The sequence below is a fragment of the Rhamphochromis longiceps genome, linkage group LG18 (genome assembly GCF_057381845.1).
Source record: "Rhamphochromis longiceps isolate RC_006_pf linkage group LG18, R_longiceps_female_GT1.1, whole genome shotgun sequence".
Lineage (NCBI taxonomy): Eukaryota > Metazoa > Chordata > Actinopteri > Cichliformes > Cichlidae > Rhamphochromis > Rhamphochromis longiceps.
Window position 1 is genome coordinate 5,300,707 of NC_140574.1, and position 23,961 is coordinate 5,324,667.

General features: G+C 39.7%; 1 protein-coding gene across 7 annotated transcripts in view; it reads right to left on the reverse strand.

The window, feature by feature from the left end:
- Positions 1-7,337: 7,337 nt before the first annotated feature.
- LOC146647565 (solute carrier organic anion transporter family member 5A1-like) overlaps positions 7,338-23,961 on the reverse strand; it is a 55,529-nt gene continuing 38,905 nt past the window's right edge. For 2 of the 7 annotated variants that reach the window (XM_085388749.1, XM_085388748.1), the window contains 4 exons: positions 22,354-22,513; positions 20,161-20,405; positions 18,543-18,607; positions 12,290-17,938 (listed from right to left, as the gene is read on the reverse strand). In XM_085388749.1, the coding sequence (XP_085244875.1) occupies positions 17,412-17,938; positions 18,543-18,607; positions 20,161-20,405; positions 22,354-22,513 (997 nt within the window). In that variant the 3' untranslated portion in view covers positions 12,290-17,411. The other 5 variants (XM_085388753.1, XM_085388752.1, XR_014908433.1 and 2 more) reach the window with 5 other exon arrangements.

Here is a 23,961-nt window from a genome sequence, read left to right on the forward strand (position 1 = left end):
GTAAAGCCAGTGATACAGCAGTGTCATTAGCTGTGTTATTGGCACCAGGCTGTGTTTATGTATGTATTTAATTCTGTCTGAGGATGTCTTCAGCATGAAATGATCATTTGCTCAGCTGCTGTGTCTCAAACGACTCCTACAGTCTTTGCTTATGTGACCAACTTTTAAACAACCAAAACAAATTCCCCTTTCCTTGATAAAAGTCAACTTATCCCGATGCATTTTAGCTTTAAACTGCTTACAATTCTCTAGTAAATGATTGCTGTGTGAACAAAACAAACAACTATGCAGAACAGTGGAATTTGTTCTGCTTCCAGTTGATTGAGTTTTGACTCCTGGAACTGTACTGACATTAGTGGCAAAACTACTTCCCTTTTTTCTTTGCTTGGTGGAACTTGAAACTTTAAAGCTGTTTCCAGATTGTGAGTCTTGGATGTTGCCAAACACTGGATCTTATGCTACTTTCACCTGTTTTATTATGAAGGCAACCAGATCAGTGAACACTGCTCTGTGACCATTTTGTTCCTGCAGTTCATAGGCAACAACTCTCCATTTTTCACTCAATTTGTATGGAAGTTTCATAACAATCATTCTCTTGAAGTGTCTGTGTGGTGCAGCTGGTCTGGTCTGTCCAGGCTGCACCACACAGACACTTCCAATCACCACACATCAAAGTACAAAGCGTATGACGTCATCACATTCTGTGTTAGGAAGTCACATTTAGGAGTTAAATTCATTGTTCATCATACTCAAGAAATCTTTCTGTTATCTTGATTAACTTATCCCAACATTGTCAATCAGACTAAGTGATCACATGACGCTAGTTATCAACTCTATAAGGTAAACCAGGGTTTCCCATTTTAGCTACTAGCCTGTTTACATGAAAGGGGTGGCGTTGGGGGCATTTGACCAATCACATAGAGAGCAGCAGAACAGCTGACTTTACAAAGAAAGATAAAACTATAAACATGAACAGGTTAAACACTTGTATTAATAAAGTTCAAATAGGAACTAAAAGTTCTTTTGCTGAGCTCTGTTGATGTTTACCAGTCTGGGAGAAAATACAAGCATAAATACAAAAATGGCCGTGGATATACTGGGAAAAGCATGTCGAATGATGAGCAGTGACACAGGAGACCAAGAGGAATTGCTCAGATAAGATTAAATGCTTTCATGGACGAGGACATGCTAGGGACAAGCGTTGCAGACAAAAGGAAAAAAACGAGATTAATGTTTATAGAGGAATTCAAAATGTTGTGAAATTGTTCTGCAGACAAATGGGAAAAGTCAAAGAATGAAGTCGAATTTAAGAATCTAAACTGATTAGACTACTGATGCTCATCAATGGAAAGATCCTCCCACTATCCATGGCACAGCAGTCCAAAGGGATCTTTCAGGTACTAACGTATTAACGTCATTAATATTCGCTTGTCCTGCTGCAGACTTTTCTATCCAATCTAACAGTGAGAGCGAGCATGTGGTGCCCCACCCACTGGCTACAGGCCACATATTTCTGCAGATAAAGGCACCACCGTATTTGCCTTTATTCCGATGAAATGTCCTCTAAAGGACGCCCACACAATTGATGAGAAGTCAGAGACCAGATGCCGATATTGTAATTCCATTAGAAAAAAGGCTGCACTTAAGTAGGGAAGATATGTGTAGGGCTTTTAAGGCCATTGCAGTCCCAAATGGAGGCAGATGGGGTATGTGAAGTTCAATATCTGTGGGCTGAGCACCCTGATACCACAACTCAAGATTTCTGTTTCCGCGTTATCAAAGGTAGCCGGTCAGAATATTCTGGTTAATCCTTCATAATTGATCAGAATTTGCCAAATAGACTTAACATGGTGTTAAGTCTGTCACATCATTTATGAAAGTCAAAGGTTAAAGTGTGATTTTCATCAAGAAGAACTTGAAAAGAGAAACTACATGACTATGACTCGACATTAGGCACAGACAGGAATGCTCAAGCGGTATTAGCTGTTTGAAGGTACATTAGGAAAATGTTGAACGTAGTGCACAACAAGCACCTTATTTCCTCCACAGAAGGTTGATAATTAACCTTTAACCTCCGTCACTGTGATGTGTGAATACTTCTGCTACTTTACGAACTATTGTAATCATAAAACACTTTTAAAATCTGTATACTCCAATGATTTAAAAACAATAATACAGCAAACATTTAAAACCAATCTCATGACCAAGGGCGCTGCTGGCTTCAGGACCATGCAATAATCCATGTGTGGTTTGTATTTGTATTATAATACAGTCTGTAAGAAAGCCTTTTGTTATATTATTGAGAATATTGATCAACTAATTGTGATGGTGATGGTGCTCATCCGTCTTTTATCAGTCACTGCATTTTAACACAGTTTGCTCACCGTACATTCCAGTTTCTGGTCGCTGAAACCAGTCAGACCTGAGCTCCTGGGGGCCTCCCTCAGGTGAATGTTGTTTTTTAAACTTCGTACCACTTACGAAACTTCCCCAGCAGAACAATTGGTTTCAGGTTTATTCCTGTAAAGAGTCTGTACATGATAGATAGTTGTTGTTGTTTTTTAAATATCGGACACATAATCAGGAAAACACAAAAGGGAAACATTTGTCTTCTTTCTTTTTCATTTTCCCAGCACTAGTTTATTACATCACAGCTTAAAACACTGATTCCAGTATTCAACTAGTTATACATCATTTCCATCCCTTCTTCTTACTGTGTTGAGCCATCAGAGATGCTTCATATTTCCATGTTTTACAGGATTGTCTGCCTGGAGTCTGTCGTCATTGTGCTTAAATAGTAGTTTTGACTTTTCATATAAATGTCAGGATAGGCAGCATCTTCTTTAACTAGTTCAAGCTGCCAAAATTAATCCAGAATTAAATTTTAATCCTTATAAAAGGCTGAAAATAATTGTTCTGAATCCAAAACAGTTAGATGTAGTTTGTTAATTTCCCTCGTTTTGTTATTACCCTAGAGTAGCTTTGGTGTATCTTTTCTCTCTCAGTTAATATTTATTATAAACATTCATCATAACAGCATATATGCAATTACTGGTCACTTTGTTAGGTACACCTTGTTTATAGCAGGTATGACCCCTGTTGCTGACAGAACTGCGTCATGAAGTCATGTTCATTAATTGTTGACTTGAATCTGCCGTTCCACCTCATCCCAAAGATGCTCTATTGGAGTACAGTGAACTCATCTTCATGTTCAAGAAACCAGTTTGAGATGATTTGAGATGATTTTGAGATGGAGTGGTAAAGTCTATGTTTTTAGGGGAAATCACTGAAAAAGAAATCATTGTAGCAGAATCTAAAAACAAGACATCCATGATGGGTTAGACATGGTCATCGTAAAAAAGACCTTGGATTGTATAATCAAACCTCTCTGTTATATTTTTAATCTCTCATTTTATTCGGCTGTATTTCCTGACCGAATGAAAGTGGTAAAAGTTATCCCACTTTATAAATCGGGAGACAGACATAGTTTTAATAATTATAGACCAATATCATTGCTATCACAGTTTTCTAAAGTGCTTGAAAAACTCTTTGCACAAAGATTTGATAGTTTCATTGAAAAACATCAACTGTTAAGCGAAAGTCAGTACGGATTTCGACGGAACAGATCAACAGCAATAGCATTAATGAGTACTATTGAAGACATTTCATCAGCAACACATCATAATAAATATACTATTCATTGATTTAAGAAAAGCTTTTGACACTCTGCAACACTCCATCTTGATTTCTAAGTGAAGAACTTATGGTGTGAGAGGAATAGTATTGAACTGGTTAAGCAGCTATTTACATAGGTTTCAGTATGTGCAGTGTTTAGGCAATTCATCTGATAGAATGAAAATAGAATGTGGGGTCCCTCAAGGTTCTGTTTTAGGACCAAAACTTTTTAATTTATATATAAATGACATTTGTGATGTGTCAAAAATGTTGAATTTTGTTTTGTTTGCAGACGATACAAATTTTTATTGTTCCGGAGAGAACTTGAAAGAATTGGCTAAAATTATGGTTATTGAAATGAAAAAAATGAAAAAATGGTTTGATGTAAATGAGTTATCACTGAATTTGGAACAAACAAAGTTTATGATATTCGGAAACCGTGTAAAGGAGGAAGAGATAGTATTATCTATAGAGGGAGTATTAATTGAAAGAGTGACATAATTCCGTTTTCTGGGTGTAATAGTGGATGACAAGTTAACATGGAAATCACATATTGAACATGTTAAAAAAAAGTTGGCTAAAAGTATTTATATCCTGGGTAATGTTAGATATATATTAGATTACAAGACAATGACAATATTATATTTTTCATTGTTTCTACCCTATCTGAGCTATTGTGTTGAAGTATGGGGGAATACATACGTGACTAATATGAAACCATTATATTTATTACAGAAGAGAGCGATTCGAATTACGCATATTGTTAAATATAGAGAACACACTAATAATTTGTTTATAAAATCGAAATTGTTAAAACTAGAAGACATAGTGAAATTACAGACTTTAACTATTATGTTTAGGGCGAAAAATAAAACACTACCTCTTAAGTTACAAAGTTTATTTGTATTGTGTTCAGAAAATGGGGACGGCAGAAGGAAGTTTTATTTTAAGCACCGGTTTGCTCGAACCACACAAAGGCAAATGTGTCCAACAGTCATCGGCATAAGAAACTGGAATTCTCTCAGTGATCATCTTAAGTGTTGTATAAATGTTTCTCAATTTAAAATCTGCTATAAGAATAAAATGATAAACCAATATGAAGAAGTTGAAAAGAATAGAATTTAATTGCAGAAAAATGATCCTTTTAGTTTGATATTTAGTGGTATTGCTCATTGTTGAGTATATTGTTCTGTTTGCTTTGTTTTGTTATGTGCAGAAAATTGTCATAGTGTAATTTTGGTTGCCTACTTGTATTACCACAGATAGGGGGCAGGTATCAATAAGAATTTATTCTTCTTCCTGCTCCTTTTCATGCATGGAAACAGTGTTACTTTAATTGAAAGGAAGGTTGTGTATGGGAATGCATTACTGCTGTACCATGTGTGAAACAAAAAAAATATTGTTTGCACCTGTAATAAATAATCAAATATATCAAATTATCATCAATATTTAAATAAATGAACCATTGCACCAAACAAAACAACAATTCAACAGACAGTTCTATAAAACTGTGGATGATTCAAAGTGCTGCTATAACTGCACAACAAAACTGCAGTGAGAAAAGCTTTGGATGTTCAGTTTAGTTATAATGACAGTTAAACAACTAAAATACTCGATTAAGTAGGTGAGAAAAAGTTACATTTACTGGATCAGTTTAAGACCAAAATACATTTGAATGAATTACTGACATGGACACTTTGTGAAAAATTACTAAACAGTTCAGGCAAAATTTTACTAAAACCTTGAATTAAACTTGAAAGTTTTCATTTAAATTCCACAGTGACTGTGTACACAGGAAAAACTACAAAATAATGTTTGTTTGTTTGTTTTTTAAACATTGTGGACCGATCTGCATTTGTTGTTGCTAAATTTAAATATTTGTTACTATTTAATGATCATAATCTCATTTGAACATAGGTTTGATTTAGTGGAGTCAGTTGTTCCCATGCATCATTCTGTAAGTGTGAGAATGAACTAAGATTAGAAAATGTCAAAATATAAAGTTTGATTTATTTTTATTCATCACAGCATCCTAAACTTTGCTGAACTTTTTGAAATATAAAATGAACTCGCTGAGTGTTGACTGTCAAATTTCAAAGCACCAAGTAAAGTTAAACTATTAAACTTTAACTGGGTCAGACTTGTTACTGCATGATGTAATCACACATACCACACCCTGCATTATGTCATTGCCTCTTGGTCGCTCTGTAAGAATATATCTCCCTTCACAGATGTGTCTGTATCAGGATGGGTCTAAAGGTGAACAAGAGCAGAGATCTGTTTCCCTTCAGAGCACAGAGGTTGTTTCTGTTCAGAGGAAGTGAAACTGTCTGACAGTCACTGAGAGACGGTGAAACGGCACAGCACATGAATCAAATGGATCAAACAAAAATCTGCTGTTCAGTCTGTTTGGATCTACTGAAGGATCCGGTGACTATTCTATAAATAGTTCTATACTATATACTACTATATATAGTAGTATATACTACTATATACATATATATATATACTATATATAGTACTATATACTACTATAAATAGTTCTATTCTATACTATAAAAACTGTGATTTTAATGAATGAATTCATATATTGTGTTGATGTTTTATTGTGTGAATAAACTGGAAGGTTTGACTATAAATCAAACTTTGAACAAAGTCTTTTCTTCTGTCTTCATTCCAGGATCTCACTCAAATCTGATGCAGAAAATATGAAATTAATCTGAGAGAATAACTGAAGCAGTTTTCCTCCTGAAGCATCACAAAGTTCAGAGTTCATGTTTAGAGCAGAAGATTCAGCAGTCGCTCTGTGACCTTTCAACTTTCTTCACTAAAACAGCTTCATTACAGAGAAACAAGTCACATTTTCTTCATGTTCTTAAGTCCTTTAAAATGTGTTTAATGGTCCTTGAATGCAGCATCAGTGTGGCAGGTTTAAAAGGTCACTTTCTGTTGTGTTCAAAGATTTCCTTCAGATATGGTCTTTAATCAGTAAAGCCAGTGATACAGCAGTGTCATTAGCTGTGTTATTGGCACCAGGCTGTGTTTATGTATGTGTTTAATTCTGTCTGAGGATGTCTTCAGCATGAAATGATCATTTGCTCAGCTGCTGTGTCTCATCTCTTATCAGACATTGGTTGGAACAGAGTTTTGTTGCTGACCATCTGACAAGAGGGTGAAGAAAAGCTTCAGGCTTCATTTGGACACTACGTTGGACAGAAGTCTCCACAAAAATGACTCAGAAACACAAATATTATTAATGAAAGTCCAAATGTCAAAAAGGGGTCATACATGATCCTGAGAAATGTCCTTGAACATTTGAACATGAGTCAGAGGGTTGTCAGGTTTCTACACTGCATCGTGGCATCAAGCCTGAGATGTCTGTGGAAACAAGTATGGAGGACACAAATGCACAGACGCAGTCGAGCTGTTTACTGCTGATGAGGAAGGAAAATAGTCTGTTGGATATTAAAGCAGCATTTATTAGAGTAAGAACAGATACTTGTGTCCTTCATTTGATCCCCGTCAATTTACAGAAGACTTAAGGACCCTTTGACTTCTAACATACAGCTGCATGTTTACAATTTTATTATTGATTTATTTCTAGCAAAGCGAGACTTTACTGATTAAAGACATATAATCAGACATATTACTGTTACTTTCTGAAAAAGACTCACATAAAGCAGATTTATCACAAGCAAACATCAAGACACATCCTTCATGGCTTAAAGTTGCAGTGGGACTCTTTCGCCATCTGGTGGTTGTAACAGTTATGACAACTGTTCCTGCATATATGTCCCTCCTCAGTGTGAAGAAGACTGGACTCCAAGCTGCTCCTGCTGATCACTGCGTGTTCCTCCTGTGTCTAAAATCTATTTCCATTATGAATCAGGAAACTGTTTGCACCAATCATAAAGCCAATAAAATACGTCACACACTAAGAAATAACAAAAAGGAATTGTGCATTTCAAGGAGATTTTTCCCTCGTTTTTTGAAATCATAAGAATACAAACTAATGCAAGACTGTCATGTTTTCATAAGTTTGTAGAGACACTGTTCTGTTGTATTCTAGGACATCAGTCACTTTTTAAATGCATGCTACTCCTCATCATCATCAGCATCATCATCAGCACCCATGACCTCCTTTTAGTCTTTGTTTTGTTATTTTTCAGAGTTCAGGAGACGTTCTTATGGGATTTCCACAGTGTACAAGTACTGTTTAGAGCCTTTACCTAAAAGAAAAGAGTAAAGTACAAAGTAGATTTACTCACTGCAGGAAAATAATGCCTCAATCTGATATATTGTCTTATATGACAAACTGAAAGTGATGCATCAAAGTGTAAGCAGCATTTTCCTGTTACAGCTGGTCTAGATGGAACTGATCTGATCTCCTTTATGTGCAGGTAGATATCCAGTGGGTTTGCTAAGGGTCACAGATGAGGGGCTGTGTGAGATGTTTAATGGGAAAGGAAATAAAACCATTGTTCCAGACCTGCAGCTAAGATACTCGAGTATCTTCAAATATGAAGCTGAGTATTACTTCCATACTTTCCTCCACTGCTGATGACCTTGTTACCTGCTGCTCCCTGTTAATGATCAGCCTCAGTTCTGATAGTAAACTGTTGGCTCTCGTTCTGTCAGGTTGTTGCTCAGTGACGTCTTGTTTTCATTTTCCTTCTTCTTCAAATGTGTCTTCCTTTAACTCTTTGCTTTTGTTTCTGCTTCAAACACCAAATGATACACGTGCTGCACCTCTGATGGTTTGTCAGAGAGCAGAACAATTTACATTACAGAGAATATTTTACAGTTGAACATAAACTTTCACTTTTTTCCTCTAAAGTGTGCTCACTGGTTTTTCCAGCTGCTGTGAGATGTTTCTGCCTGACTGTAAAGATGGAAATAAACACAGATGGAAACACTGAGTCAGAGTGTTGCTGCTGGTTAGTCAGTATATTAACAGAACATGGTTCATAAAACTGCTCCTACAACTGTTTTTGAATCAGTTTTAAAGACACTTTATTGTTCTGTTTTTGTCTTTTGGCATTTCTGTGCTAATTTCTTGTTTTAATGGTGCTCTAATTTAAACTGATTTTTCCTATTTTAATACCTAAATAAATAATCATTTATTTTTTGTTCATTTGTCTAAATTCTGGGAAAAGAAAGAAGTTTGTATTTGTTTAAGATACAATGAAATCATATTTTGACATATTGGAAGATGACATGGAGCTGAAAAAATACTACAGGTATAAATGGAAACTCCAGTTTATTTCTGTTATTTCCTGTGATAGTGTTTGTACACTCGCTCATGATAACTGTTCATTCAGCTGCTGTTTTTGTCTGCTGGACATCTTTAGCTTTCAGTAAGGATGCATTCATCTTTTTGAACCACATTTCTTATGAGACTCAGAGTTTACATTTTGGAAATGTGGTGAGACCTGGGGTAGAAAGAGACTGAAGCCAGCTTCAACCTCGGCAGTTTTGTGTGTGTGTGAAGCAGAAAGATAAGAACTGTGTGGCCAACTCATCACACACATAATCCTGAATCAGAAAAACAGCATCAAGTGTTGTAATTGTTAAACACAGAAGTGTGATTTATATGTGGTTTTACTGATGGTTAACACAGTCGCACAAACACCTGAAACTGATCAAAATATAAAACAACATATTAAACATAAATATGTGCCAGTTACCAGAACTTATATGTGGTTTCACTGAGGTTTAATTCTGCTCAGTTTATCAATACTCACTCATACAAAAGTTGGTTATGTCTTATTGATTATTTGGCTTTAGGTTTTCCAGTTTTCCAGCTGCTGCTGTTTAATGTTTGCCTGGGAAAAGAAATTTCAGTTAGTGTGGGAAGTTTGGTTAAGCTGGTGGAAAACAATACTGTTACACTGACCTTTTGGATAAGATTGTCTTACCTGTGGTTTCTCTGATGTGCACGACAAAACAGTCTCCAGGCAGCTTGAGTGCCCATTTAAAGGTTCCTGGTGGTACCAAGTGATTGAAGAGAGGATTGAAAAGCCATATTAGTTTATTGTAGATTGTAGTCAGTTGGCCAAGCTTGTAATGAAAAACGGTTCATTACTCGAAGCTTTCATCACAGTCCTCTTTGGTGACATCTGGTGGACAAATATATGAAGAGCAGCTTGAGTCTGCAGCTTATAATGAACTGCTTCATTATGATTGCCCACTCTGCAGAGCTGACAGCTCGTGTTTGATGTCATGTGACAGTTCTGTGTGATATCGGGCTGATATGTTGCTTTGAACATGAATTTTTGGGGGGTGAAAAAATTATGTTATCATCAATCAATCATGTGGTCAGAAGAATCTGTGCTTACCTTGCAGGAATGTTTTCAATTTACAGATTGGGAAGTTTTTATTCAGTCTTGATGCTTTGGTGGATGTTAGCTCATATGCAGTTTTTGTAAAGACATGATTATACCCCTTAAGCGTGCTAAAGTGTACCCTAACAATAAGCCATGGGTCACCAAATGCATCAAATCCTGTTCAAGGAAAAAGAGACAGGCTTTTAAAGAGGGGGCTGTTACTGACTTTCAGGCAGTCACCAAAGACTTGAAAATCGAGCTCTTGAAAGCAAAACAGATCTACAAAAACCTTCTTGAAAGCAAATTTGCTGCAAAAAATTTTGGGTCTGCCTGGACTTGTATGAAAACCATATCAGGGTTTCAAAATCCCCAGAGCAGCAGTCAGATCATTGTAGACGGTTTTAAGCCAGACAGAGATTTGAATATGCTTGATGCTCTTTTTAGTTCTTCTGAACTGAAACAGAAACTGAAAGATACTCAACACTTCATCACTGAACTCAGCGATGTCCAAAAGGCCTTTCATACAGTTAATGTGAACAAGAGCCAGGGCCCTGATAACATCAAATGGTTTCCACATGTAATGGTCTGCAAGAGGATGTAGCGAGCCATAGCCCCGTCCCCCAGGGCATGAAGCAGGCATGGAGGAGATCCAGGCCCCAGACATCCAGAGGCCTCAGAGTGCGAGAGCCCAAGGAGGACCACGGGAGGGGCATCCGTGCCACCCTCATGGGAAGGCCTGAGGATCCCCAGACGAGACGTCACCCAGTAGCCACAGAGCAGAAGCTAGAGGGGGCTGCACCGGCGTGCCTGCCAGCTCTGCCGGCAGCCAGCTGTGCCAGAGTGAACCGAGCTGCAGGCCCAGAGGCCGGAGGGGCCCTCTGCCGGAGGGCCCCCCGCACCCCGGAGGAGGCCTGACCGAGCAACAGGCGCCAGGCCCCGCCAGGTAGCCACCGGGAGTGAGCCGGTACATACCTGAATGCCCAGCCCATGACACCAAGAACCACCAATGCACCAACCCATCAGTCACCGGCAAGGAGTGTGGTGAGGGGAGACAGGCCTTGGAGGGCCTGGGAGTTCCCAGAGAGGTGGAGTCTAAGACCCGACCTGACATATAGACACAGACAAACAGGCACACACAGACACAAACATGCATTCCCACCCTCACGCACACATATACAAACACTCAGCACTCACCCAACGTAAGGGTTGATTTTCTCTGTTTCTTCTTTGATTCTTATCCAGAAACCTTGAATTATTGGACAGTCCCAAAAGATGTGTGAATCGTCTCCTATTCCCCCACATTTTCTCCAACATAGTTCTGCATTGGGTTCCTTACAATATGAGGAGATAACAAGAGGTGTATTTAAAAAAATCTAATTTTAAATTTCCAGTCAAACTCTCCATAATTGACTACTTGTTCCCTTGTGACAAGTTTTATACATCTCTTCCCATACATTATCAGTGATAATAATATTTAGTTCTAGTTTCCATTTCTCTTTAATATGGCCTGTATTTTAAGATCAAACTAATTTTAATATTAGATAAAAAAATAACCCAAGTAAGTAAAAAAGTGTTTTATAAATGATGATTTCGTTAGAAATCCAGAAATCACTCAAACAGAACCTGTCTGTCAAAGTGAAGCAGGCTAAAAGCTCAGAAAAACAAACATCACACCACGATGTAAAGACGCTCAAGAACACTTATGAGAACAATTACAAAGTTATTGGCATCTATTAGTCTGCAGATGTTTGTAAGGCTTTGGGGCTCCAGTGAACAACGGAGAGGTGAACTTTCCAAGAAGCTACCAGTGACTCATCCAGGTCACAAAAGAACCCAGAATAACATCTAAAGAACTGCAAACCACAGAAATCTAACATATAAGAAATGTATAAAACCACATGTGCTCAATGAGTTGTTTTTTATTGTTATTCTTCTGTGTTTCAATTCCTGTTAAGATAAACCAGCTGGAGGGAACGCGGCAGATAAACGACTGCAGACAGAAGAAGAAACACAAAGCAGCAGTTTCTGTAATTCTCTTTTATTAATTTTTTTCTTCACATTTTTATTGACAGAAGTCAAGTAACCAAGGCATCTGTAAACAGTGCATCCACAAATCTACATGTTGCCTCTCATCAGTGCGATCGTTCAGTCATTCAAAAACACTGTTTGGAAATAAATACAATACTGATTGTTTTTTTTTCTTTAAAAAAAAAAAAGAAGAAGAAGGTAAAACCTACATCTGCCTGAAGGAGCTCGTAAAGATTCAGTCTTTGTCTGTAGTCACAGTCTGGAAATGATGCCACATATGAAGCAACACACAGAGGTAAACGACTCGATGTGGTAAAATCCTGAAGCCGGAGGATGAAATACTGACACCACCTGCACGGCTGGTTATGTGCGGCTAAAATGAGAAGTGAGAATTTCTGGACCTTTGAACCCCTTAAAAAGCTTTCAGCTTCATTATAAAGATTACAGAATATCTATCAGTGCATCAGGTGGTCCAGGTGTGTGATTAGGAGGCTTCCTGTGTGCCTCATTACAAGGTTTATTAAGCTGTACGACACCCAGAAAGCCACAAACTTCCTCCTAACAGCACTGCACCGCTGTCCAAAGACGACTAAAATGTTCCTCTATTACCATGAGCACAGACCCACTCCCACATGCATCACTGTGCTGCCCCAAAAGTAACAGGTTGACTAATCCGCCATGAAAAATAGTCCCCAATAAACGCACCTTTTCCTCCTGTTAAACAAAAACTTCCCATTTTCTTTTTGTGTGGTATCAAAAAGGGAAAAAAAGCCAGCCATCAAGAAATACTGGTGTCAGCAGTTCATCCCCCCAGTGTCGTTTGAGACGTGAAACAGCGCCGCCTGCAGCTAAACCACAGCGCTGCATGGACAAACTGAAACAGCAGATGTTCTGGTTGTTAAATGTTAAACGGATGGACGAGCATCTCTAACACGACACAGACGGACACGGGTGAGATTTGTATTAGTTGTTCTCGCTGTACATGAAAATGGAATGATGTGCTGAAATTTGATTCTACTCTACTTTCTCTACTGGAATCGTGCGTCAAGTTTTCCTTCCATTTACTGAGAAGTGGTGCGATTTCTTTTTTGTCCCAACGACGTTTCTTGTGTGTGATTATTGTCACTCTAACATTACAGAAACATGTTATTGCATCAGACATGAGCTCTAACCTGTTCAACCATGATAATCACTTTAATTAAAACAAGAATCTTTTTTAACATCACTGAACCCTTAAAGCTCACCAGTCAGTCATCAGCTCCAGCACGCGCCTCATCTTGAAATATTCCAGCTTGAATTTTATTTTTTATCCTATTGCTGCACAAGATGCACCGCGACTCTCTGAGGGGAACAAAATAGGAAGCACGTGTAAAACAATAATAATAATGATAATAATAATAATATTAATGCAGTAACTGTAAACAAAAACAAGGGTCGACTGATCGATTGTTTGTTGGCTGTTATGAGTTTCATGATAACCGTGTATTGACGATTACAATGAAGTGACAATACTGTGTCAATAATGCACATATAACGTAAACGTATGAGCAACTGTTCTCTTTTTACAGGTATGCCTAGACTTGCTCAAACCTTTGAGTTTAACTATTTTGAATTTTAAATTCTTTAAATCTAACCAAGGAAAAAGGGCAGACTAGCTTGGGTAAAAGAACGAAAGTTTAGGCACACAACGATGTGTGCCGCTGGTCAAGTTTCTGGGCTGCTTTTCCTCATAACAGCCATCACTCAAGATTTTCTCCATTTAAAGCAATGCATTGTCAGGGACTGTAACATCGAGTCCTTTTACTGAATCTTTGATGAATGCATAAAAATACAGCCCAAGTCGACCTGTTGGTATCTGTCTGAAGTCTTACTGCTTAAATAGCTGCTTTTATTACGTTTTTATTAGTTTGGTGAAAGAGGTTAACCGCCAGAAAACGGTTTAAAAATTGTCCTTCACCTGCTGGAGCTCAAACCGTGCAGCAAATGAAACAGGTGGCTTTAAATGAGTGTGAACTTTCTGGGGTTCAGGAGTGATGGTCAGGCATCTCATTTTAAAGTTTGCCCAGTTTGAATGCTCAGCATTAAATATCAGAGCTGCTTTTATCTGAGGTCTCAAAAGTAAAAACACCGGGACAAAATGAGGCACCAACCGTGCTGTCGACACACAAAAATACTGTTTTGGTTCTTGTTCTCTGTCTCGCATGTAACAAGTATTGATCGTCTTTCTCTTCGGTTGGTTTGGGACATGATGTGTGTGTCGGACGGCTGGTACACATCTGCCCAGCAGGTGTCCTCACAGGACAGCGATCGATGAAACTGCGCGTGTACAGTAAGAGCACATGTAACATCGAGCCTCCACGGGCATCGCACCTCGACATCCAAACACAGTGTTTTTGTGAGGTTTGAGTTTTCAGAGGGAAAAACAAACACGGATGTGCAACGAGCTGTAAACAGAGAGCCAAGAGGAAAGAAGCTCTGACACTGATCTAAATTTATATTTCTGTTCCTAAAGCTCAGAAATGCCCTCAAGGTTTCTAGACTGAGGAGAAAAGTTTTGGCCTGCAGCCACAGTGGAAGCAAATCCTCATCCAACTGTTTATGTACAAAACACAAACATGGCTTACATGGTGGTACAGGTTCAAAAATATTTCCTTTGTAAATGTAATCTCTGGATTTAAAAGAATCCAAAAAATTTGGAGCAAAATTGTTTTCGGGATCAAAAAGTTTGTCCCATCACTGTGCGCACTGACAGTGTCCGACAAATGTTATTGATTTACTTTTACTAATACTATTCATTTATTGCAAAACTATTAAAACATTTTAGGAATTAAACTTGTTACTTTTTGAGCTTTCATCACTGTTAAGAATCACTTCAGTTCCACAGTTTGTTTAGTGTAAAGTAGAATTAAAAACATAAAAGTGATGGTGTTTATTTGCTTCCACTGGGCTGCTAAATCAAAAATTTAACTACTTTAACCACTAACTAATTTTAAAACAAGCTTTAAATATATGACTTAACTGTTACTTTTGAAATCAAAACAAACAAGAAAAAAAAAGGTCTAATTTTTCTGTTATTGGGTTGTGTTTTCTTCAGATTGGTCATTTTTACTTATTTTTGTTGAGGCTTCTTGTTGAAAACTTTCCAAATACGGTGACTGCTTGCTTTTCAGTGCATTTAGTAGCAGTTGTGCAACTTTTCCTTCACAGAACACGATCAGAAAACGTCTACCAAAAAACGACTGCTGCTGAGTTTAATGTTATATTTTTTAAATGTCATAATAAATGGAGCAAAATTTATTCTGACCTTTAACGACTAAATCTGTTACACCAAACTGCCAAAAGAAAAAACAACGTCTGAGGTTCAAACTGGCGCTTCACGTCTTTTAAAGTCGAGCTGTTATCCTTACTTTAAATGTCTGCTGTTTTAATGGTGAATATTTAAGTGAGTGAGCTGGGAAGTCCCTACTATTGTCATCTCAGGCAACACCACTCTGGGTGTGAGACCAAAGCCCCACCCCCTCCTGCTCAAACCTACTGTTTGTGAGGGGCAGCCAACCAGAAGAAAGCAGGTTTAAAGCAGTGGTACTTTTTTTTCTATGCTCTTGCATTGACTCTAGATCAAGACCCTACGTTTGTTGTTAGTAATTGACAAAAGATGGTTTAGTGACAGGTGAAAACAGGATCAGGCCTGAAAATGTTTAAGAACCACTGGTGTAAAATATTAAAAGAGCTTGTTTGGGACAGTAGACGAATTGAGGGACTGAACAAAGGCCTGTATGAGTTAAAAGAGGATTATTTTAAACTGTGAGTCATGCAAAGCTACTCTAGTCGAGTCCAAGAGTAAAACAGTAGAGCTGGAAATGAGCCTAATTGGACTTGCACATTTGATAGGTTAAGCGTTTCGGTTTTTCATATTGCTAAAAACATCTTTGGGTTTCGGGGTTGAACAAAAAAATTTGAGCTCAGAAAAACTGTTGATTTACATTGTTTGACTTTTTTTTTAGATCAAAGAAAACGATCATTAGCTGCACTCCATCAGGAATCTGTGACCTTTTCTCTACTTTCTCAATAAACAACCTAACCATTCTGCAAACTGATGCCTTATTTTCTTATTTTTTCCTCACTTGGCTGCGACTTACACCTATCAAACGCAACACACATCACATTCTGGCAGACGAGCAGGTCATTACCCATAATACACCAGGACTAGTGTTTCATATTAAACCATCAAGGTGCATTCATACAGTTTCCATCTGCAGACGCCGCTTTCATTTCTGGAGCAGACAAAGGGAACAGATGACTACACTATGACCTCTACGTGATGGTCGATTACTCGCCATCCTACATGTTGAGTACAAATGTTAGAGTTGCTGTTAGTAAAGTGGACGGAAGTCACTGAGCCTGAAATGTAGTCCGTTTCTTTCCTCGTTCTTCCAGTCGTTTATTCGGAGAATCCGCCGCTGGCTCGCCGGGAATGTGGTCAGGAGGAAAATGCCGATCCTCTTTTTTTTTTTTTTCTTCCCAGGTTAAGCTGCTTATCACAGGGTGCCAGTCGGAGGCCCGGATGTATGGATGCATTGTATGGAGCTGGAAAAAGCCAAAACAATCCGACTTTCAGCAGTAATACTGCGTGTCATTGTGTCAGGGGAGCAACAAAAGGCCTTGCATCGAAGAGGAAGGCATTCTGTGCATGCCAAGCTGCTTAGCCCAGTGACCTGTTGGGTTTTTTCTTTTAAAAAAAAAAAAGATTTAAAAAAAGGACACTGTTTTTCACATAGCACCATGCCATCGGTTTCCAGTTCTTTAACGGTTGTGTGTCACATTTCCAAAGGTTTTTCTTTTTTTTCCAGTGAAAGCGCTGATACAAGAACAAAAATGGCTCAAAAGAAAATCGCAAATGAGGATGAAGCACGCAGACGTGAGGCGACGGTGAAGCTGAAGGGAGAGGTTAGCGAAGCTGAGGTATCTGTTCAGGTGACTCCTACAAGGTGACCAGTCTGTGTGTGAGGGGCTTCCAGTGTGTTTTGTACTATTAATGTGAGGATCGTGGTGACAGAAGGCACACATTGCCAAGGTGGAGTGTGGAGGTGGGGGCTTATGAGCGATGAACTGTCTTCCATCTCAAAGGAAACCAAGCTTCCATTTGCATTTCAATGAACCGAGCAGAGATTTCCACCTGGTCTGGACAAAGTGGAGGTCTACCTGAAGGTTTTCGGTCCACGTAGTTTACCAGTGTTTCACCAGCTAATCAGAGATTTGAGATGCGAGCGGGACATCCGTGTTGTGACTGGTGTTCCTGACAGCGGCTAAAAACCCAGCTGACTGGAGAAACAAGATGTCAGTGGAAGAGACCTGCCTCGTCGCCTGGCCCCGATCTGGAGCTCAGACTCGGACTGAGACGTGTTCCAGTGATTGGGCAGGTGCGGGGCTGGGCGCCGCTGCGGGTGAAGGTGCAGCCGCGGCTGCCGGAGGAGGAGTTATTGCTTTCAGCTCCTGGCCGGGGCAGCTCTGGGTGCTAACGCCACGGTTCAGGGTGCCGGCGCGCGGCGGTGCATTAGCAGGCAGAGCGTTGGGGTCGGTTCGAGGGATATTTACGGGACAGGATCGGGTGCGGGCGTGGCCCTTGTGGCCGCCGGGGTGGCAGACGAGGCTGCCCACGGTGTCGACGGGCGACAGGTGGCGCTTGAGCCAGCGCTCTACCCGCTCCTCTTTGTACTTAATGGAGTACCAGGTGAGGAAGATGAAGAAGAAGCCAAGGAACTTGAGGCTAGCAGCGAGGCCGAAGTACACGAAGCGCAGAGAAGTGACGTCGTACTCCCAGCAGGAGCCGTGGACGCCGCAGTCCTGCTGCCACAACATGCAGGTGGTGTCGATGACGGCCCCGAAATAAATGGGAGTCGGGATGTAGGCTGAGTAAAAAAAGAGAAGAAGAAGAAATCAGGCGGGGCAAAGAACGAGAGAGTGGACAGAAAAGGAGATGGAAAGAGCAGAAAGAAAGAAAAAAACGATGACATGGAAGAGAAAACAGGGAAAGAAGAGGTCAAGGGAGGTAAAAAAAACAAACTAAACAAAAAAAAAACCCAGAACAGACGTGAGCTCTCAGCTGTCTCATTGAGGTGAGACACCAATAAAGCTGCAGGAGCTGCTGTGAGAAACTGCAGCACAAGATGAGAAGTGCCATCCTGGATTTCATAAATTTCATAATCCTCACCACCTGATTAACCCCAAACACAGTTTCTAACTGTCCTCTAAATAACTTACACTGACAGCAGCTCCCTGAACATGCATCAAATATAATTCACCTCCTTTGACTCCTCCTTATTCAGGATAACTGCCACTTTTTAAAAATCTGTAAAACATCTCGTGAGTCAGGAGGCACCGAGTGTTTACAAGCAGTGAGCCCATCTCTCCATCGAGCTCCACAAATAACACTGCTGATATTCTGCTTTTCTATTTAATTTCATGGCAAAATAAAACAAGACGAGCAGCTCTGTGCTTTCCGGTTCTACTCACCGAGAGTCCTGAGGAGGACAAACTGCATTCCCAGAGCGAACGGCCGCTCCTGCTCCGCTACAGACCTGCAACACACAGACAGGTGACTGAGGGAGGCAGAAACAGAGGATGATAGAACCAAATAAAGCAACTGCCTAAGCTAATGTTAAATATTACAGTTGAATCGCTAAAATTAAGTGTTTGTTCAATGAAAATTGAAATTTTAAGTGTTTGTTCAGTGATAACAACACACAACTCTGTGTTTCCGTGAATGTAGATTTATTTCCAAGCATCGTGCCTGCATCTAAAACATTTCTGAGACCACACACAGTCAAACTTCACAACTCGAATAAATATTCACCATCCATGCCTGTTGTGCAACCTCTTGGTCTGTAATATGCAATAAAATCCTCCAAAGAAACGAAAAGCTTCACGGCCATATTTATGAAAAATAAAACGGTTAATTCTTAAAAAAAAAAAAAAGCAAAAGTAAAAATGAACCAAATGGATGGGAACTGATCTGTGGACTTGGCTAAGAGTGTTTTCACCACAGACGGCACATAACCATGTTTATGTTTACAGCTTTTTTCAAGCATTAGCCAAATTACCTTTAATCTTAGTGGGTTACAGGGACATTAAAAGGGCGGGGATTCACCAGTCGACTCTGATAAAACTCTAAAGTTTGCTGACTCTGCACACAGACGTCACCATGTTTGGATGAGAGCAGGAGAGCTTTGTTATCAGATAAAGATAACAAGACTGATGCCGGCAGACTTGATCAGCTTAGACGTGATTCAGCAACAATTCTGCTCATTCACAACAAATATCTGTGTTTTTGGCTTTATTATGTTCATCTTACTTGACTGTCCTACTGCGTGATACAAATCTACTTAACAAAGACCCACTTATCCATTTTTAAATCGAAAATGGCCCCATGCCTGAATCCTTTAATGATGTTAACATTTTTATTTGTCGAATGTTCAGAAATATCTATCAAATACATACATTTCCATCAGACAAATCAGTTCAAAGACTTTGTGGGAATTGAGTTGATAAAGTTTGGAAATCACAGTTTGATAGTACTGCCACTTGGATGAAAGAAGAAATGTTCACGTTCAAATTCATCGTCACATCATCAGTCTAATAAGAGATGCCCAGACCTCTCCAGCTGATCTGGGAAGAATACTGAGGCATTCCCAAGCCAGCACTATCCCAGTACTATCCCAGGGGTCTTCTCCCAATGGGAAATGCCCAAAACACCTCACCTAGGAGGCGCTCGTGAGGCATCCTGTTCATATGCCTAAACCATCTCAACTGGCTCCTTGCAGGCCAGCTGTCCATAAGGTAAGAGAGGGAATGTAGATCAACCAGTAAGTCAACAGTGTCGCCTTTACTCTCACAGTTTGTCTACAGTCAGTAAAGTTTCTTCAACTTTTCCACCACTTTTGATTATTTTTGAAAACTCATTTCCTACAAAAATAGAAAATTGTTTCTTTTTTTCTCAGAAAGGTGATAAGAACACCTGGTCTGCAGAGAGGCAGTTACCGGTACTTAAAAACCAAAGAGGCTGACGACTTTTAGTTGGAACAAAACATTGACATCCCATCCTCCTCACAGTGAGTGATTCATAAAGGCGTACCTGAGGGTGACAATGATGGCGGAGGGCTGAGCGCAAGCAGTGATGAGCGTGACGATGAAGAGAAAGATGAGGAAGGGGATGAGCGTATTGCAGGTGCGGTCGCACTTCCCCGATACGGCGTAGCCGTTCTCGTTCAGGTAGGTCTTGACGATGACGAGCTGCAGCTGGTTGCTGCCCTGACTGCCAGTCGACGGCGTGATGACCTGCCGGCTCTGAACGCAGGCGCAGTCGGAGTAGTTTCGGATCTGGAGGGCAAATGAAGATACGTATGGAAGTTTAGATACATGGTTCATAATGTTATTACTTTAGACATTAATGTAACTGCTAAAAAGAAGTGAGAATGTCTTTAGCACTGGGAAAATAAAGGCCTTTTATTACTCTTTCAAACCTATCCGAGTGCCTCCGTCTAATAATGACGACATGGCCTACAGAGGGCAGATCCAGCATCTGCTGACTCAAACAAAAACCTTGATCTTAATGTTATAGAAAGTCCAAAAAAGGTAGACAGAGCCCCATCTACAACAGGGTAAAGCTGAGAACATAACGAGCTTTCAGTTCCTTGGTCTCTATGCCTCTGGGGACCTGACATGGTCTCTATATACTTCCTGATAAGCAACAACAATGCCTCCACTGCCTGAGGAGATTGAAAAGGCTCCATCTGGACAGCTTCTACCACTGCACGGTAACATCTTGCACAACAGCTTGGTACAATCACTGCACCTGCAGCAGTTAGTGAAACCAACAGAGCGTCCTGTTGGCACCCGCTACATGCCGTTAAAGACTGCTACCTGAAACGCTTTACCTTGCATGCGTGTAACATGAACTATGACCCCACTCCCCCTTTCAACATTGATCCCCCACTGAGTGTGAAACAGTACCAGTGTCTCACACTGTAAGGCTCAGGAACAGATTTTTTTGTTCCCGGCCTGTAAATCTGTCTCTCCAATCATGTGCACCATAAGCACTGAACTCAGTCACACACTGTAACACACATAATCACTGGATCAGAACCTGCCACACTCTGACACTTTATCAGTAACAACAGATTACCTATAAGTCACTAATCTGCTATTTTATTTTCTTTATATTAATCTACATGATTTTTTTTATTTATTTTATCCGCTTTTATATCATTTTATGTTTTTGCTTTTCTATTATGTTACTGTGTCGTGTCATTACTGTGTTGTGTTGCGCTGCACCTACATATTAATACTGCATATATCATTGTGTTGGCTTTGCTTGTATAATAACAACAAAATGAATTAAACGGAACTTTTTGGTAACATTTTGCTTCTTTTGCCAAAATTATTAAAATCTTCTGGTTTTTGGCCTTGAAATCACACATATACAACGCCAGGATAGTGTCCAGGTTACTACTACCCCGTAGTGTTTACAAGTTCAAACAAGTTAAACTGAGGATCCTTTTAAAATGAATATTGAGGGAAAAGCACATCTAAACTAAGACCTTCTTCCATCTCACTTCGAAATAATTTATAAAGTAACAGTTAAGTTCAAGAACACTGTCTAAATGCAATTATTAATTTGAAAAGAACAGAAAAATAGAATTTCTACATCAGTTAATATACCAAATTAGAACCTGTTTCTAATTTTAAAAAGAAGCTGAATGGTTTAAAGAAGCTAACCCAGCAAACATGACTGTTTGAGAACATCACCAAACTCCATCACAGTTCAGAGGTTGTTGCCAGTAAAAATGACATACGTGACCTTTAGTTTGTGCTAGTTTGATTAAATTTGGACCAATGCTGTAGGTGGAGTAGCAATTCTGCTATGAGCTTATTGATCCTTTAATTTAATTCAGTTTTATTTATGTAGCGCTAAATCACAACAACACGCTTTATATTTTAAGGTAAATTGCTAAAATAATACAGAAAAAAAATCCCAGTTAACATGAGCAAGCACTTGGTGACAGTGGGAAGGAAAAACTCCCTTTTAACAGGAAGTATTCTCCAGGAGGAACCGGGCTCAGGGGGGTGCGGCCATCTGCCGCGACCTGCCTGTGGATGAGAGGACGGAGCTGCATGAGCTGAAAATAGTAACAGTCAAGCTGAGAAAACCACGTGCCGTGGGCAGAAAATAGTGAAACAAAACATTTAAAATACATCTTAGACTGAATTTAAGATGTTTTAGTGTCAACATTTAAAAAAATAAGACACAGGTATCGTGGCCTCTTACCCCAGTGCTGTCGTTGGCCACGCTGCCACAGCCAGCTAGGCAGGGGTTAAAATATGTGATGCCATCAGAGCCGCAGACCGGAGCGTACTCGTGGATTTTACAGCCGCAGTTCACATTACAGCCTCCGGTCAGGTTCCTCTGCGTCATAGTGAGTGTAGGTCTGAAGGGAGAAAACAGAACCTTTTTAATTAGACAGTTATTTTCCTTTAAAGCTATTCCACTTCTGAGTGTTCAACACTGAAAACAAATTAATCCCAGCACTTAGTGGCATTAAGTCAAATTCAGTCTGTTAACAGGCGACATCATTACACTAAACACTGTGTAAAAGCTCATTTCTTGCTCGCATTGATCCGCATAGTGACTGCTTGTCTAACACATTACTGATAAGCAGCATCAAAGTAAAGCTCAGGCTGATGGAAAAGTCATCACAGCTTTTCAATGAGCACTTTCGGTACATTTCTCCATTATTTTATTTAGTAATGATGACACTGCGTGAGGAAAAAGTTACAAATCTTCTTCAGAGAAATCTGACAGATAAAGAAATTCACTGAACACTCAGACGATTTGACGTGTTTGGGAAAAGCCAAAAAGAAAAACTAGAATTCTTAAGTTATGGGCAAAACAAGCTGTTTTCAGGTCACAGTGGCCTTGGTCCTAGACGTAGAAAAACGAATCATTTCTTCTTTCCTTCGTCCATGTAAAAGTTTGTGCCAAGCTGGCACGTCCTGATCTATTTTGTTCACAACAAGTTAAGCAGTAGGGTTGGATGGACGCAGCTGTCATCAAAACACAACAGACGAACAAGAGGAAAAAGCAGAGAGAGGACGAGGAAAAGGAGACAGAAGGGAGGGAATCGAAAAGAATTAAACATGAAGAGTGGAGGGCGAAAGGGACAGACAGACTCACAGAGGGAAATAAAAAAAGACCAGAGGGACAAACGAGAGAGAAAACAGAGAGGGCACGCAGCCAAAGATCCTCTCTTCCAAGCTGTCCTTGGACATTTTCCACGGTTGCCATGTAATCGCTCTCAGGGACGCTTTGTGCAAAAGAAAACGCCTCCGTTCACTGGCTCGTTATCTGTTATCCTGCACTCATCCGAACATTCGCTTCCTCCCTGACATGAGCCACAGATGGGGTGATGAAAACTACCACCTACTCGGTCAGACCGGGAAATGATTAAACAGGAGAAAGGCCACGCTGCAGTCGGCAAACGGATGTCTGCGGTTTAAGGGAAAGAGTCAGGATTCCAAGTTTACATCTGGAAGGAGAAGCAAAAGAATGACACCAGGGGAGGTGCTGAAAAAAACAACTAAGGGCTGTCAGGTTGATGAAACTGCAGACTTGAATGGAGCAGATCTGGCCAAAAACTTGTGCCGCCTCTAAAAACATGACTAAAAATGAACTTCAGAACTGTGTGGGATGATTGCAGGGGAAAAGATGTTTTATTATGGCTTCATATCAAAGATTTGAGTTTGTTCGGTTTACAGCAGCTATAACATTTTAAGAAAATTAGCCAAATATTTTATTCTGAAGGATAAAATCTCTTTTTTTCCTATTATGTTGTCAACAAATAAACCTGCTGCTAATTGTCTTCAGTAACCATCTAGC